A 12,076-nucleotide genomic window follows, 5' to 3' on the forward strand; every position below is an offset into this window, starting at 1 on the left:
TCCTGGTTAGATGATCCATCGGAGCAGCTCACTAGTGTAGCTGTCCTGAGTCAAACCCCTAGTGTAGCCAGACAAAGCTGCAATTGGTCAGGACACACAGGTGAATGAGAACAGGCACAGAGGTGGATTTAATGTCTGAACACAACTCCGGTGTCATCTGCCCCATTTCCCCCGACTCATGTGTACCAGACATTTAAATGGGTCAAATGCGAGAGTTACAGGGCTCCCACCATAAAGAACATAACTCAGAGTAGACTAACCTCAGCCTATCCCTAGGATTCAGCTCACTCTGGTGTATCTTCTCACTCTCCCCACTCTAATGGGGACAGACCGTACCAAAAGAGGGACCTCAGTCTGCAAAGACTTCAGGTCTCCTCTTCTCCCAGAAGCACAAGTCCACCAGAGAAATCCCAGTTCTCTTACTTCAGGGAACTGGCCATTTTGGCCTTTTTATCCACACTGGACACCGCCACAAGTTATGACAAACTGAACATTCACACAAGCTACTAATATTTATTTCTAAGTCCTACTGCCATTTAACATAACTGTCTCCATGGGGCTGTAAGGAAGGTGGAAAAACCCAGCAGGCCCCTCTCCATTTTGCACCAATGGGAAAAGTTCCTTCCTAACATCCCGAAAGAGGCAATTGGTTAGACCCACAAATCCTAAAATACACAGCTTGTATCCTAAAACTACGGAGGAGGAGGGTAGGATAGCTAAAATGGAGTGAGAAGCTCCAAAAGACCTGGGCAAAGGTTTAAAATAATGGGGTGGGGAGAAGAAAGGGGCCAATCACCTCCCATCTCCCTCTGGCTGGCCAATGGGAGGCAGAGAAATCCTGGAGGAGAAAGGGCCCACCTTTTGTGTTCTGGTATGTGTTCCCTCCCCACGCCCTTTCCCCGTGGCTGTCTGCCCCAGCAGGTCCTATAAAGTTTCCTACCTGTTGAGTCAGGTGGGTGGCATTTGTATCAGTAAAGCTTAGTCCTGTTTGAAACAAGGATAGGCTGCAGTGGTGAAAATCATTGCGTATCTCAATTTACCCTGCATAAACTGGGGTTTGCTCTGTTGCAACTACACTAGTGGCAAATCCCCACTGTAGACAAAGCCAAATGCTTTTGATCTCAGTGGGACTTCTCATATGAGCAAAGACTATCAAGATGAATATGGGTTGTGGGATCTTTTGGACAAGGACACTGGCTGAAATCCACTGACTTCAATGGGGCCAGGATTTTATCTACTTTCTTTTATTTCTTCGTAAAATGCTATGTACATCAGTAGTATTTTGTAAATAATCATCGTCTAGCTGTTTTCAGACCATCATGTTTTATTTGTGTGGGATGAATAACAATACATTTCACTCAATATTATATCCTGTAGATTACCAAGATCACTCTGAAGTTAACTTGCAGTTGGATGAAGGAGGAGTATCAGTGAAAACAGATGTGAGTGTGGAAAGTGAGGTAGTTTCTGAAACGTTGGAAACTATAAGACCATCAGTATTGGTGCTACCAGAAAGGATATCATGTGAGGTAAGACCTTTCAATGCTAAAAAGTTAGACATAAATATCACTCCTCTGCCCTGCCCCTGCTACAAGCTCCTTCATCGCACGTCAGTTCTGGGGGGCAGATCACTACTATGGAGCACAAATGAGAGTTTACCTGCAGTGGGAGTGATGCTGCCTGTGTGTCACGTTCAATACAAACATCTACAAACTAATATGGATTTGGGACAATCACTGCAGGATTTTACTTCAATTAAAAATTGTTTGGCAGATTGGGTCAGATATAATTCTGCTTCAACATGTTTCATTGCAATGTAAAGGAAAACTGTAGTGAGGAACTTTTTCAAAAGATATGAATTGCTTCTCAGTAAAAATCAGGTTTGGGGTGGTAGGTGTGTGTGTGAGAGAGAGAGAGTGAGTGTATGCAAACATATGAATGCTCATTTTTAAAAATCAACACCGTATGTGAGAAAACACAAAAGCATGAAAACTGTGTAAAGAGTGCAACATCTGAAGCCCAACTCTGTAGCCCTTAGACAAGTGAGTGGCCACAGTCATGTGAGGGCTGAAGAATCAGGCTAATAATGGCATGGCAAAGAAGTGGAAGGAATGTCGCACAGTTTTGGCTGCTATGTTACAAATAGGCTATTCCATGCCACTGAGTAGCAGGTTACAGCTGAAAATCAGATGAAAGACATGCAGATAGAACATATTTAGCTTAAAACTTTTAATATTTTGGAAAACTCTTTCAGTAATCAACACTGATTAAACCAATAGGGCTCTACATAAATTATGCTAAAATCTATAGAACTGAATAAAGAATTACAGTTAGTATGCTTTAAAATGTGTACTTCTGAGAAATACTGTTTTTCCTCACTGGAAAACCCCATTATGAAGATCGAGAGTATTATTCTAAACAGTAGAAACTTGCAATAGAATTTTAACTAACACATTGAATTTAATAATGAACATCCCTTCTATAGAATTCTCTAGGTTAGTTCAGATTTTTTTTTTTTTGGAAGAGTTTTTCATTGTCTGTTAAGTTCTATAGGACCTTTCCATAATATAAATTAGGAAATTATTATTTTGGGAAGGAGGGTATGTTAGAAAGTATAAAACTGCTTCTCTAAACAATGAAACATATATATTCCCTTTTGACTTTTGGGAAATCCTTCTGGTTAAAAAGTTAAGAAAAACAAGGGCCTAGATTATCCCCCTACCCCCCCAGATTGTTGTTCTGAAGGGTCCCTTCATGCATGGATCACCCCATCACATTCAGAAGTGATATAATGGTATACATTGTGTTTTGAAGGATTAATAAAGAGATTAAGGGTGAAATTTAGTTCAGTTTTAGCTGATCTGAAGGGTGGCAAATATACCTCAGTGAATTGTTCATAGTGAATGATTGTTCTGATTCTTGTTCTGTTCTTCAAAGAACATTAGCATGTGTGTATATTTTCCCAGTGAAAATATATAGATTTGCCACAAATCAGTGGGCCAAGTTTAAAGGTGTTGAATAGTGAAACATTACAGACCAGTATGACAGTCGGAGTCAGCATGACTGAGTATAAACTAGTGTCATTTGCATACAAAGAAGGTTGAACAGTGCATGGAGAACAACTCAGGGGCGGGTGCAGGAAGGCGTAAGATAAAGTAATCAGCTTGTTTTATCTTGTACCTTCTTGTTAGCTCCTTGCCTTACTATAATTCTGCCTTTAGTATTTAAAATGCACCAGCTTACCCCTAAAACTGAGATGCAGTTTTACCCTGCCTCTGAGATGCAGCTTATACCATCTCTAGGGCCTTGTCTACACTACGAGAGTAGTTCGATTTTACTTAAATCGAATATTTGGAATCGATATTGCAAAGTCGAACGTGTGTGTCCACACTAAGGACAGTAATTCGACTTTGTGAGTCCACACTAACGGGGAAAGCGTCGACATTGGAAGCGGTGCACTGTGGGCAGCTATCCCACAGTTCCCGCAGTCCCCGCTGCCCATTGGAATTCTGGGTCGAGCCACCAATGCCTTCTGGGTAAAAAAATGTGTCGAGGGTGCTTTTGGGTAACTGTCGTCATCCATCCATCACTCACTCCCGCCCTCCCTCCCTCCCTGAAAGCGCCGGCGGGAAATCATTTCGCGCACTTTTCAAGTCATTGACAGCGCGGACGCCACAGCACTGTGAGCATGGAGCCCGCTGCAACCATCGCTGCAGTTGTGGCCGCTCTCAACGCCTCGCAGCTTATCATACAGGTTGCCCTGAGGCAGATGCAGAAAAGTCAGGCGAGGAGGCTACGTCAACGCGGTGATGGCCTGAAGTGTGAGAGTAGCACAGACCTCTCAGAAAGCAGGGGACCCAGCGCCGAGGACATCACGGTGGCAATGGGTCATGTTGATGCCGTGGAACGGCGATTCTGGGCACGGGAAACAAGCACTGAGTGGTGGGACCGCATAGTGCTGCAGGTCTGGGATGAATCACAGTGGCTGCGAAACTTCCGCATGCGGAAGGGAACTTTCCTTGAACTTTGTGAGTTGCTGTCCCCTGCCCTGAAGCGCAATGACACCCGGATGCGACCAGCCCTGACTGTCCATAAGCGAGTGGCCATAGCCCTCTGGAAGCTTGCAACGCCTGACAGCTACCGGTCAGTCGCGAGCCAGTTTGGGGTGGGCAAATCTACCGTGGGGGTTGTTGTGATGCAAGTAGCCAAGGCAATCGTTGATGTACTGCTGCCAAAGGTAGTGACCCTGGGAAACGTGGAGGCGATCATAGATGGCTTCGCAGCGATGGGATTCCCAAACTGCGGTGGGGCCATAGATGGAACTCACATCCCTATCCTGGCACCGGACCACCAGGCCAGCCAGTACATTAACAGAAAGGGCTACTTTTCCATGGTGCTGCAAGCACTGGTGGACCACAGGGGACGTTTTACCAACATCTACGTGGGATGGCCGGGCAAGGTTCATGACGCTCGTGTTTTCAGGAACTCTGGTCTGTTTAGACGGCTGCAGCAAGGTATTTACTTCCCGGACCACAAAATAACTGTTGGGGATGTGCAGATGCCTATAGTCATCCTCGGGGACCCAGCCTACCCGCTAATGCCCTGGCTCATGAAGCCCTATACAGGTGCCCTGGACACTGAAAAAGAACTCTTCAACTACCGGCTGAGCAAGTGCAGAATGGTGGTGGAGTGTGCTTTTGGACGTCTCAAGGGGAGATGGAGAAGCTTGATGACTCGCTGTGATCTCAGCGAAACCAATATCCCCATTGTTATAGCAGCTTGCTGTGTGCTCCACAATCTCTGTGAGAGCAAGGGGGAGACCTTTATGGCGGGGTGGGAGGTTGAGGAAATTAGCCTGGCTGCTGATTACTCACAGCCAGACAGCCGGGCGATTAGAAGAGACCAGCGGGAAGCGCTGTGCATCCGGGAGGCTTTGAAAGCAAAGTTCCTGAGTGAGCAGGGTAACCTGTGACTTTCTAATTTTGTGTACAGAGAAGCCTTCACCCCACTTCCAACACACGTTTCAAAATAAAAATAGTTCTACTTTGTTAAAGCACACCGTTTTCTGTAATACTGTTTTCGCGGGAATTTTTTAAAACTGGGACGCAGACTGTGGTGCGGAGCGGGTGTAGTGTAGTCGCGCGAATGCAGCTTCTAAACTGAAGGACTGACAGGCTCCGGTGCGGTGGGATGGTTCTTTCAACGGAGCCTGTCACCCCTCCTGATAGGGACTGTGTGTATGGGGGTACTATGTGACTTTGTGGCGGGGGGGGACGCTTACAGATCCCCTGCTGTGTGGCTCTGTGATCCTGCCTAAGGACCGCCGCTTCAGATCTCTAACTGCCCTCCCGTGCCACAAAGTCACAGAGCAACCCACCTCCCACCACATAACATGAAAAGAACCTCCCAGACTAACCAGGGTAAGTAGTCACTGCATCACTGCACTATGTATGTGCCCTGCTGCTGTGCCTGCCCCCGACTATGTACCCTGCCAAAGGTGACTGTCCTGTCCAATTACCAACCCCCTTTCCCCCCCTCCTCCAAAAGAACATGATGGAAACAGTAGTTAACAGAAACATATTTTTTATTAACAACTACACAGGGGACTGGGAAGTGAAACTTGGACGGGGGCTTGTGTCAGGCGGGAAGGAAAGAACTTGTCAAACTTTGGGGACTGAGAGCCTTCTGCTGCTCGAGCTCTCTGCAGGGGTGCAGTGAGAGTTAGCAGGGACTCTGCCGCCTCTCCTTCTGTGCACTTTGGGTGAAGGGAGTATGGGACTTGGTGGCGGGGGAGGGCGGTTAGAGATGGACTGCAGCGGGGCTCTGTCCTCCTGCCTCCGTTCCTGCAGAACATCCACAAGGCGCCGGAGCGTGTCCGTTTGCTCCCTCAGTAGTCCAAGCAGGGTTTGAGTCGCCTGCTGGTCTTCCTGACGCCACCTCTCCTCCCGATCCATGTTGGCTTGGTGCATTTGGGACAAGTTCTCCCGCCACTGGGTCTGCTGTGCTGCCTGTGCTCTGGAGCAGGCTATAAGCTCGGAGAACATGTCCTCCCGTGTCCTCTTCTTCTTATGCCTAATCCTCCCTAGCCTCTGGGAGTGTGATGACAGGCTAGGTTGTGAGACAGTCGCAGATGGGGCTGTGGGAATGGGAAAAAGGGAGTGAATTCCTCAGAAACATAAATGTAGTTGTGAACAAAGAACATAGTCTTTCTCTGTGAACAGGACCATGCACAGCACCTATCACATGCGCACTCAGCACAAGGTCGAATTCTCGGCCTTCGCATTCACTGTCTGTGGTTTTGCAGAGCACTTTTGAGAACCCTGTCAGGACAACGGAATTTCTGTTGCAGGCAGACATGGTAAGCCGTAGATTCGTGGCAGCTTAAAACTTTAATATTAGCAATGGCCTCATTTCACATTGAAATCAATGTCGGTCCCTGCTGCCAGCAATCCGGCAAGCAGGAAGTTTGCTCCTGTCCCACACCCTCGCGGCTGTCCCCGGGAACGATCCCTTTCGGCTGACCCTTTCCCGCCTCCACCGCGTGGCTGCAAACCAGCCAACACTAATAACATTCCCCTACCTCATTCAAAGCAGGTCTTCATGAGCGACATCACCCTCATGAGGATCTCTGAGAGCGACAGACAGAGAATGCTCCGGGAAAGCCTCCAAAGACCAGGGCCGTATGCCGCCATGCTGTGCCAAGCAATGATTCCGGAGTACTTGCTAGTCTCGTGGCGCGGCAACGTGTCCTACTACGGAGGACCCAATAAGGCCGCTCTCCCCAAGAACCTAATGCAGCGGATTTCAAATTACCTGCAGGAGAGCTTCCTTGAGATGTCCCAGGAGGATTTCTGCTCCATCCCCGGACATATAGACCGCATCTTACTGTAGCTGCAGTAGCAGGGACTACACAGTAGAGCGGCTTGGGCAGGACAATCATGCAAAACCGGACATTGCTAGATTTTTTTGAAATACTTGCACTGCCCATGACTGAACCGTTAAGTTATTCAAAGTAATCATGAGAAACCCATTTTTTACATTGTTAATAATCATGTTCTGTTACAAATAAATGTTTAGATGTTTACAACACTTACTGGATGATCCTTCACCAGATTCTGTGTCCGGGGTAACGGCTGGGGAGGGTTGGTAGGGGATCTCTGTAAGGGTGATGAAGAGATCCTGGCTGTCGGGGAAATCAGCGTTGTGAGCGCTGTCGACTGCCTCGTCCTCCTCATCTCCTTCCTCATCTTCCCCGTCCGCTAACATGTCCGAGGATCCGGCCGTGGACACTATCCCATCCTCAGAGTCCACAGTCAGTGGTGGGGTAGTGGTGGCGGCCGCACCGAGGATGGAATGCAGTGCCTCGTAGAAACGGGATGTCTGGGGATGGGATCCGGAGCGTCCGTTTGCCTCTTTGGTCTTCTGGTAGCCTTGCCTCAGCTCCTTGATTTTCACGCGGCACTGCGTTACATCCCGGCTGTATCCTCTCTCTGCCATGTCTTTAGAGATCTTCTCATAGATCTTTGCATTCCGTCTTTTGGATCGCAGCTCGGAAAGCACGGACTCATCGCCCCACACAGCGATGAGATCCAAGACTTCCCGATCAGTCCATGCTGGGGCCCTCTTTCTATTCTGAGCTTGCACTGCCATCAGTGCTGGAGAGCTCTGCATCGTTGCCAGTGCTGCTGAGCTCGCCACGATGTCCAGACAGGAAATGAGATTCAAACTGGCCAGACAGGAAAAGGAATTCAAATTCAAATTTTCCCGGGGCTTTTCCTGTGTGGCTGGTCAGAGCATCCGAGCTCGTACTGCTGTCCAGAGCGTCAACAGAGTGGTGCACTGTGGGATAGCTCCCGGAGCTATTAACGTCGATTTCCATCCACACCTAGCCTAATTCGACATGGCCATGTCGAATTTAGCGCTACTCCCCTCGTCGGGGAGGAGTACAGAAGTCGAATTAAAGAGACCTCTATGTCGAACTAAATACCTTCGCGGTGTGGACGGGTGCAGGGTTAATTCGATGTAACGGCGCTAACTTCGACATAAACGCCTAGTGTAGACCAGGCCTAGGTCACCTTTGAATTTGGCCCACCATGTACTGTAGCTCACTAATGTTCTCTATGTTGAAATTCACCCTTGCTCAGAGGTCTGTAGAAGACCATTGTACCACTTAAGTTCCTAACCCATGAATCCAATTCTGAGGGTTTGTGTGTGTCTTAAGTAGTGTAGGGGTCCCCTGAATGAGGGGAATTTCACCCTTTGTGTACTGGAAGTGAATATATGATCTTAGCCTCACAGTGAAAAGAATTTCATTATATATGGTTTTAGTAAACAGAGTTCAAACTATTACAGTAATCCTGTCAATTTTTTTACTTAAAGAAACATAAAGGATAACTTAATGAAATAGCATTACAGCTGTTATATAACAATATTTCAGGATATAAAGCTATTGGTAAAAGAACTTTTCTTGCAACTTACATTAAAGCATCTGATTTACATTTTATGGTTTCAGTATAATTTGGTGAAAGGCTAATGAGAGCATATTTCTAACTTTATAGAACCCTGGTGAAATATTCATTCTTTTGAGAGATGACATAACTGAAACTGTAGAAATTGAATTCATAACGGACAATCAACGAATTAGGACACAGCCAGCCTTTTGGAATCAGAAGGTCAGATGCATGAAAGCTTTAGGTAAGAGAACATTGCTGTAGCTTTAAATAAATAGAAAATTTTGGTCCTGGACTCTCTTCACTTGTCTTACAATAAGTATTTTCACTTCCCATCAGATTCTAATATTATTTTGTAAGTGTTTCCTGTGTATGGGTTTTGCATACAGAGCATTATTCTTTTTATTAATACACCAACACAAGGGCTTGTGATTTATGGGAAACTGGATTTTATTGGGTTGTTTTTGTGTGGTTAAGTGGCAGGTGGCAGGCTTTAAAATGTCATTGATTAGTCACAGATTAACATTCTTAATAAATTCCTGCTATAAAATGCAAAGCTAATATTCTTATTACTGCATTAGGTTTAACAAGATGTTTTGTCTCTTATTTTATTCAGCGAAGTTGTTTTTTCTTTTTGCCCATATGCCTGTCTATAATTCTTACTGACATCTGAGAACATTTCCTTTCTTTGCTGTGATTTCATATCCATCCCGTTTCTCTATATTACTCAGTCTCCCTTGGTTTCTCTGGGTTTTGTCAATCACTTTATCCATAATATTAGCTATTCTATTTTCTTATTTTGCCTGGAGCACGATAAACAATACAACAACATTTTTCATTGTATGAGCTTCAGAATGCAGAGGGAATGGCCATACCTCCCTCACAGTTATTGGACTAGAGGTGTAATGGAAATAATCAGCCAAGAGTTCAGGATTCAATTTGCCTTTCTGTAGCATGTTGTGTATTCCCAAAGGGTAGTATATAATATTTTATTTTTAAAAACCGTGGTAATACCACATCATTTAGGAAGAAAACACTTAAGCTACAGTTTTCAAACTTGGTCGCCTGAAGTTAGGCCCTAAAATCCATATTTTGGCATCTTTGTTTTGTCGATGAAAACTGACTTTTCTCGCCAAAACTGTGTAGTGTAGACAAGGCTTAAGTGGCTTAATTTTTTGGGGATGCTAAGCACTAGCAAATCCCATTGTTCCCTCTTAGGGATATGTGATCTGTGGGTGACAGAAGTGTACATCAGCTTCTCTTCACTCCCATAGGAGCAGCAGCTCTTTCTTGTATTAGTGTTCTCAGATCATCTCCCGTGGGAGGCTGCATCTCTCTTTGCAGGGAAGAAGTTGATCACAATCACTGACCTCATTCCTCTTCCCTTAAAGGAGGCACCATTGGCTCCCTCTCATTGGGGATCATAGGTGGCTTTGATAGTAATAGTTGTATTTAACATTTCTATGGTGCATTCAAAGGGCCATATGGACACTAATTGATCCTTATGACACCATTGTGAGGTTAGATGAGTAGTATTATCCCCATGTTACAGATGAGGAACTGAGGCAAGGAAGTTGTGATTTGACCAGGAAAACAGGCAAGTCATTGACAGCTGGGATTAGAACAAGAGCTCCTGGGGTCCACCTCTCTATGAAGTCCATTCAAGTATGGAGGCACTCAAAGGTGAGGTTGCAAGTTGCCTGATTATCCATATGCTTGAGAGTTATTCATTACCAGGATGGCTCAATGAGGAGGTAGGTGGTGATCTGAAATGTCTATGGTTGGCCAGAGAAAGATCTTGGTGATGAGGCATCTTTCAGAAAAGACAAACTGAAATTCCCATTGACTGTATTGTGGGGGCTCTTCCAGGCATATCTTCTGGGGAAATTATTGGGCCAGGGCAGGTAGCCATAAGGGGTGTAGATTAATAAACACAAAATACAAAGCATAACTAATAAGTTCAGTTTCTTTTTGTCCCAAACCAAGGTTAGTTTTTTGTTCCATTGGAGCTTTTAAATAAAAAGTGTTTGGCATTCCAACAGAAACACTGGTTTTCCCCATCATTGTTCAATTTAGCTTCTTTGTTATTTGTCCCCCCCTCCTTCCCCCGGCAAAAACCTAGAATAACTAAAGTACACGATGCCCATTTGGGCCAAGGATCCAGCTGACTTCATTTTAACAAAGGAAAGTAAAATGAGTTTGTGCTTGTTATCATTTAAGTGAATTGAAATACTGATTTCTATTAATCTGAGTTTCTTTGACTCTCCATTTCTTCTCTGTCTTCAAGTTTGTCCATTTTTAATTCTTTTGTGAGGAGAGCTAGAATTTTAGTTCTGCCGCTGGTAGGTACAGCAGGATTCACGGCACAATGAATACTAATGAGTTATAAAACATACTCATAAAGAGGGCTCATGCTGCATACACGGAGCAAGTTGTTCTAAAGTAACAGACTATACAAATACCTCCTTCCTCAGCTTTCAGTAGATAAACAACTGGAATGGAAGTAATTAAACTGCAATTTCTACAAAACTCAATTCTGAGAGGCTTGTCTGCAATTAAGAAAAATGTTTCAAAAGATGAATAGTAAACCTGTAACTTGTAATAAATGACTGAACTTTTACTTAATCTGTAGGCAGAAGGCAGCTGATTATAGAGTATCAATCCATCAAAGGGAAGGTTGAAATGTGAAGCATTCTGTTTTCATCTAGCTTCTAATTTGAAACAATACATAGCTATATTTTATAAGAATTTACAGATATGTATTTTTGTTGCATTTTTGTGTTAAACTGAAGGACTTGGTTTAAAAAGTATTGCATTGAAACATCTGTGAAATGAAAATTATTTGTTACTTTTTATGTAGTGTTTGTGATATTTCTCTGTTCTTTTACTTACTACCTGAGACCTCCAGTCTGGCATTATAAAATATTTTCAGCTGCCGTTTTTGTTTGTGTTTTATAAGATTTTCCGGCTGGCCCTGTAAATGTAAATGTCTACTGTGGGGGAGTCAATAAGGCCGTGACACAGATTGAATACTACACAGCAGTAGAGGAGATTGAACGCATATTTAAAAAAGTGGCTGATCCAATAGCTTTTGCTTGTCAGGTAAGTTAACATCTCCATTAAGTTAATAAAAAAGCATAAAAGTGCCAGTATGAGATAGAACGTATACTGTGCTATAAAGGCTATTTTGATAGAATAATAACGAGCTATGGATCAACAAGAGTGGAAAGAAGCCAGTCTTTGAGATGTCTAGTTGTAAACAAATCAGACAAGTGAAAACAAATCTCGATTGCGCTATTATTAGTTGTGTTGTTATTTGTTATTTATTGTTTACACAATGACATAAATTTGAATGATTCTCTACAGTCATAGACTAATGTCCCTGCCTCATAGATGAAAATAATAAAAATTAATTTCTATCAATCGCAAAAAAGAAACTGTTGAGTCTATTCTGAAACCCAGGGAAAACGTCCTTAAATCACACAAGTGGTTGGGGAGGGAGAGTTTTGGATCACAGTATATCTATTCAGCAGTAAATCCCTTCTTTTGGGTTGGTACTGAAAACTGAAAGCATATGTATGGAAAATATTAGCTTATTATGCGTATATAGACTGTACACAGCTATT

At 44.1% G+C, this 12,076-nt stretch overlaps 1 protein-coding gene across 1 annotated transcript in view; it reads left to right on the forward strand.

Annotated features, from left to right (window-relative positions):
• LOC117877850 (B-cell scaffold protein with ankyrin repeats-like) overlaps positions 1–12,076 on the forward strand; it is a 114,925-nt gene that overhangs the window by 67,068 nt on the left and 35,781 nt on the right. Inside the window, exons 4-6 of the mRNA XM_034771417.1 lie at positions 1,378–1,529; positions 8,559–8,694; positions 11,410–11,552. Of these exons, the coding sequence (XP_034627308.1) occupies positions 1,378–1,529; positions 8,559–8,694; positions 11,410–11,552 (431 nt within the window). The remainder of the gene's footprint in view (positions 1–1,377; positions 1,530–8,558; positions 8,695–11,409; positions 11,553–12,076) is intronic.

The sequence above is a fragment of the Trachemys scripta genome, chromosome 5, assembly GCF_013100865.1.
Source record: "Trachemys scripta elegans isolate TJP31775 chromosome 5, CAS_Tse_1.0, whole genome shotgun sequence".
In the NCBI taxonomy this organism is placed as follows: domain Eukaryota; kingdom Metazoa; phylum Chordata; order Testudines; family Emydidae; genus Trachemys; species Trachemys scripta.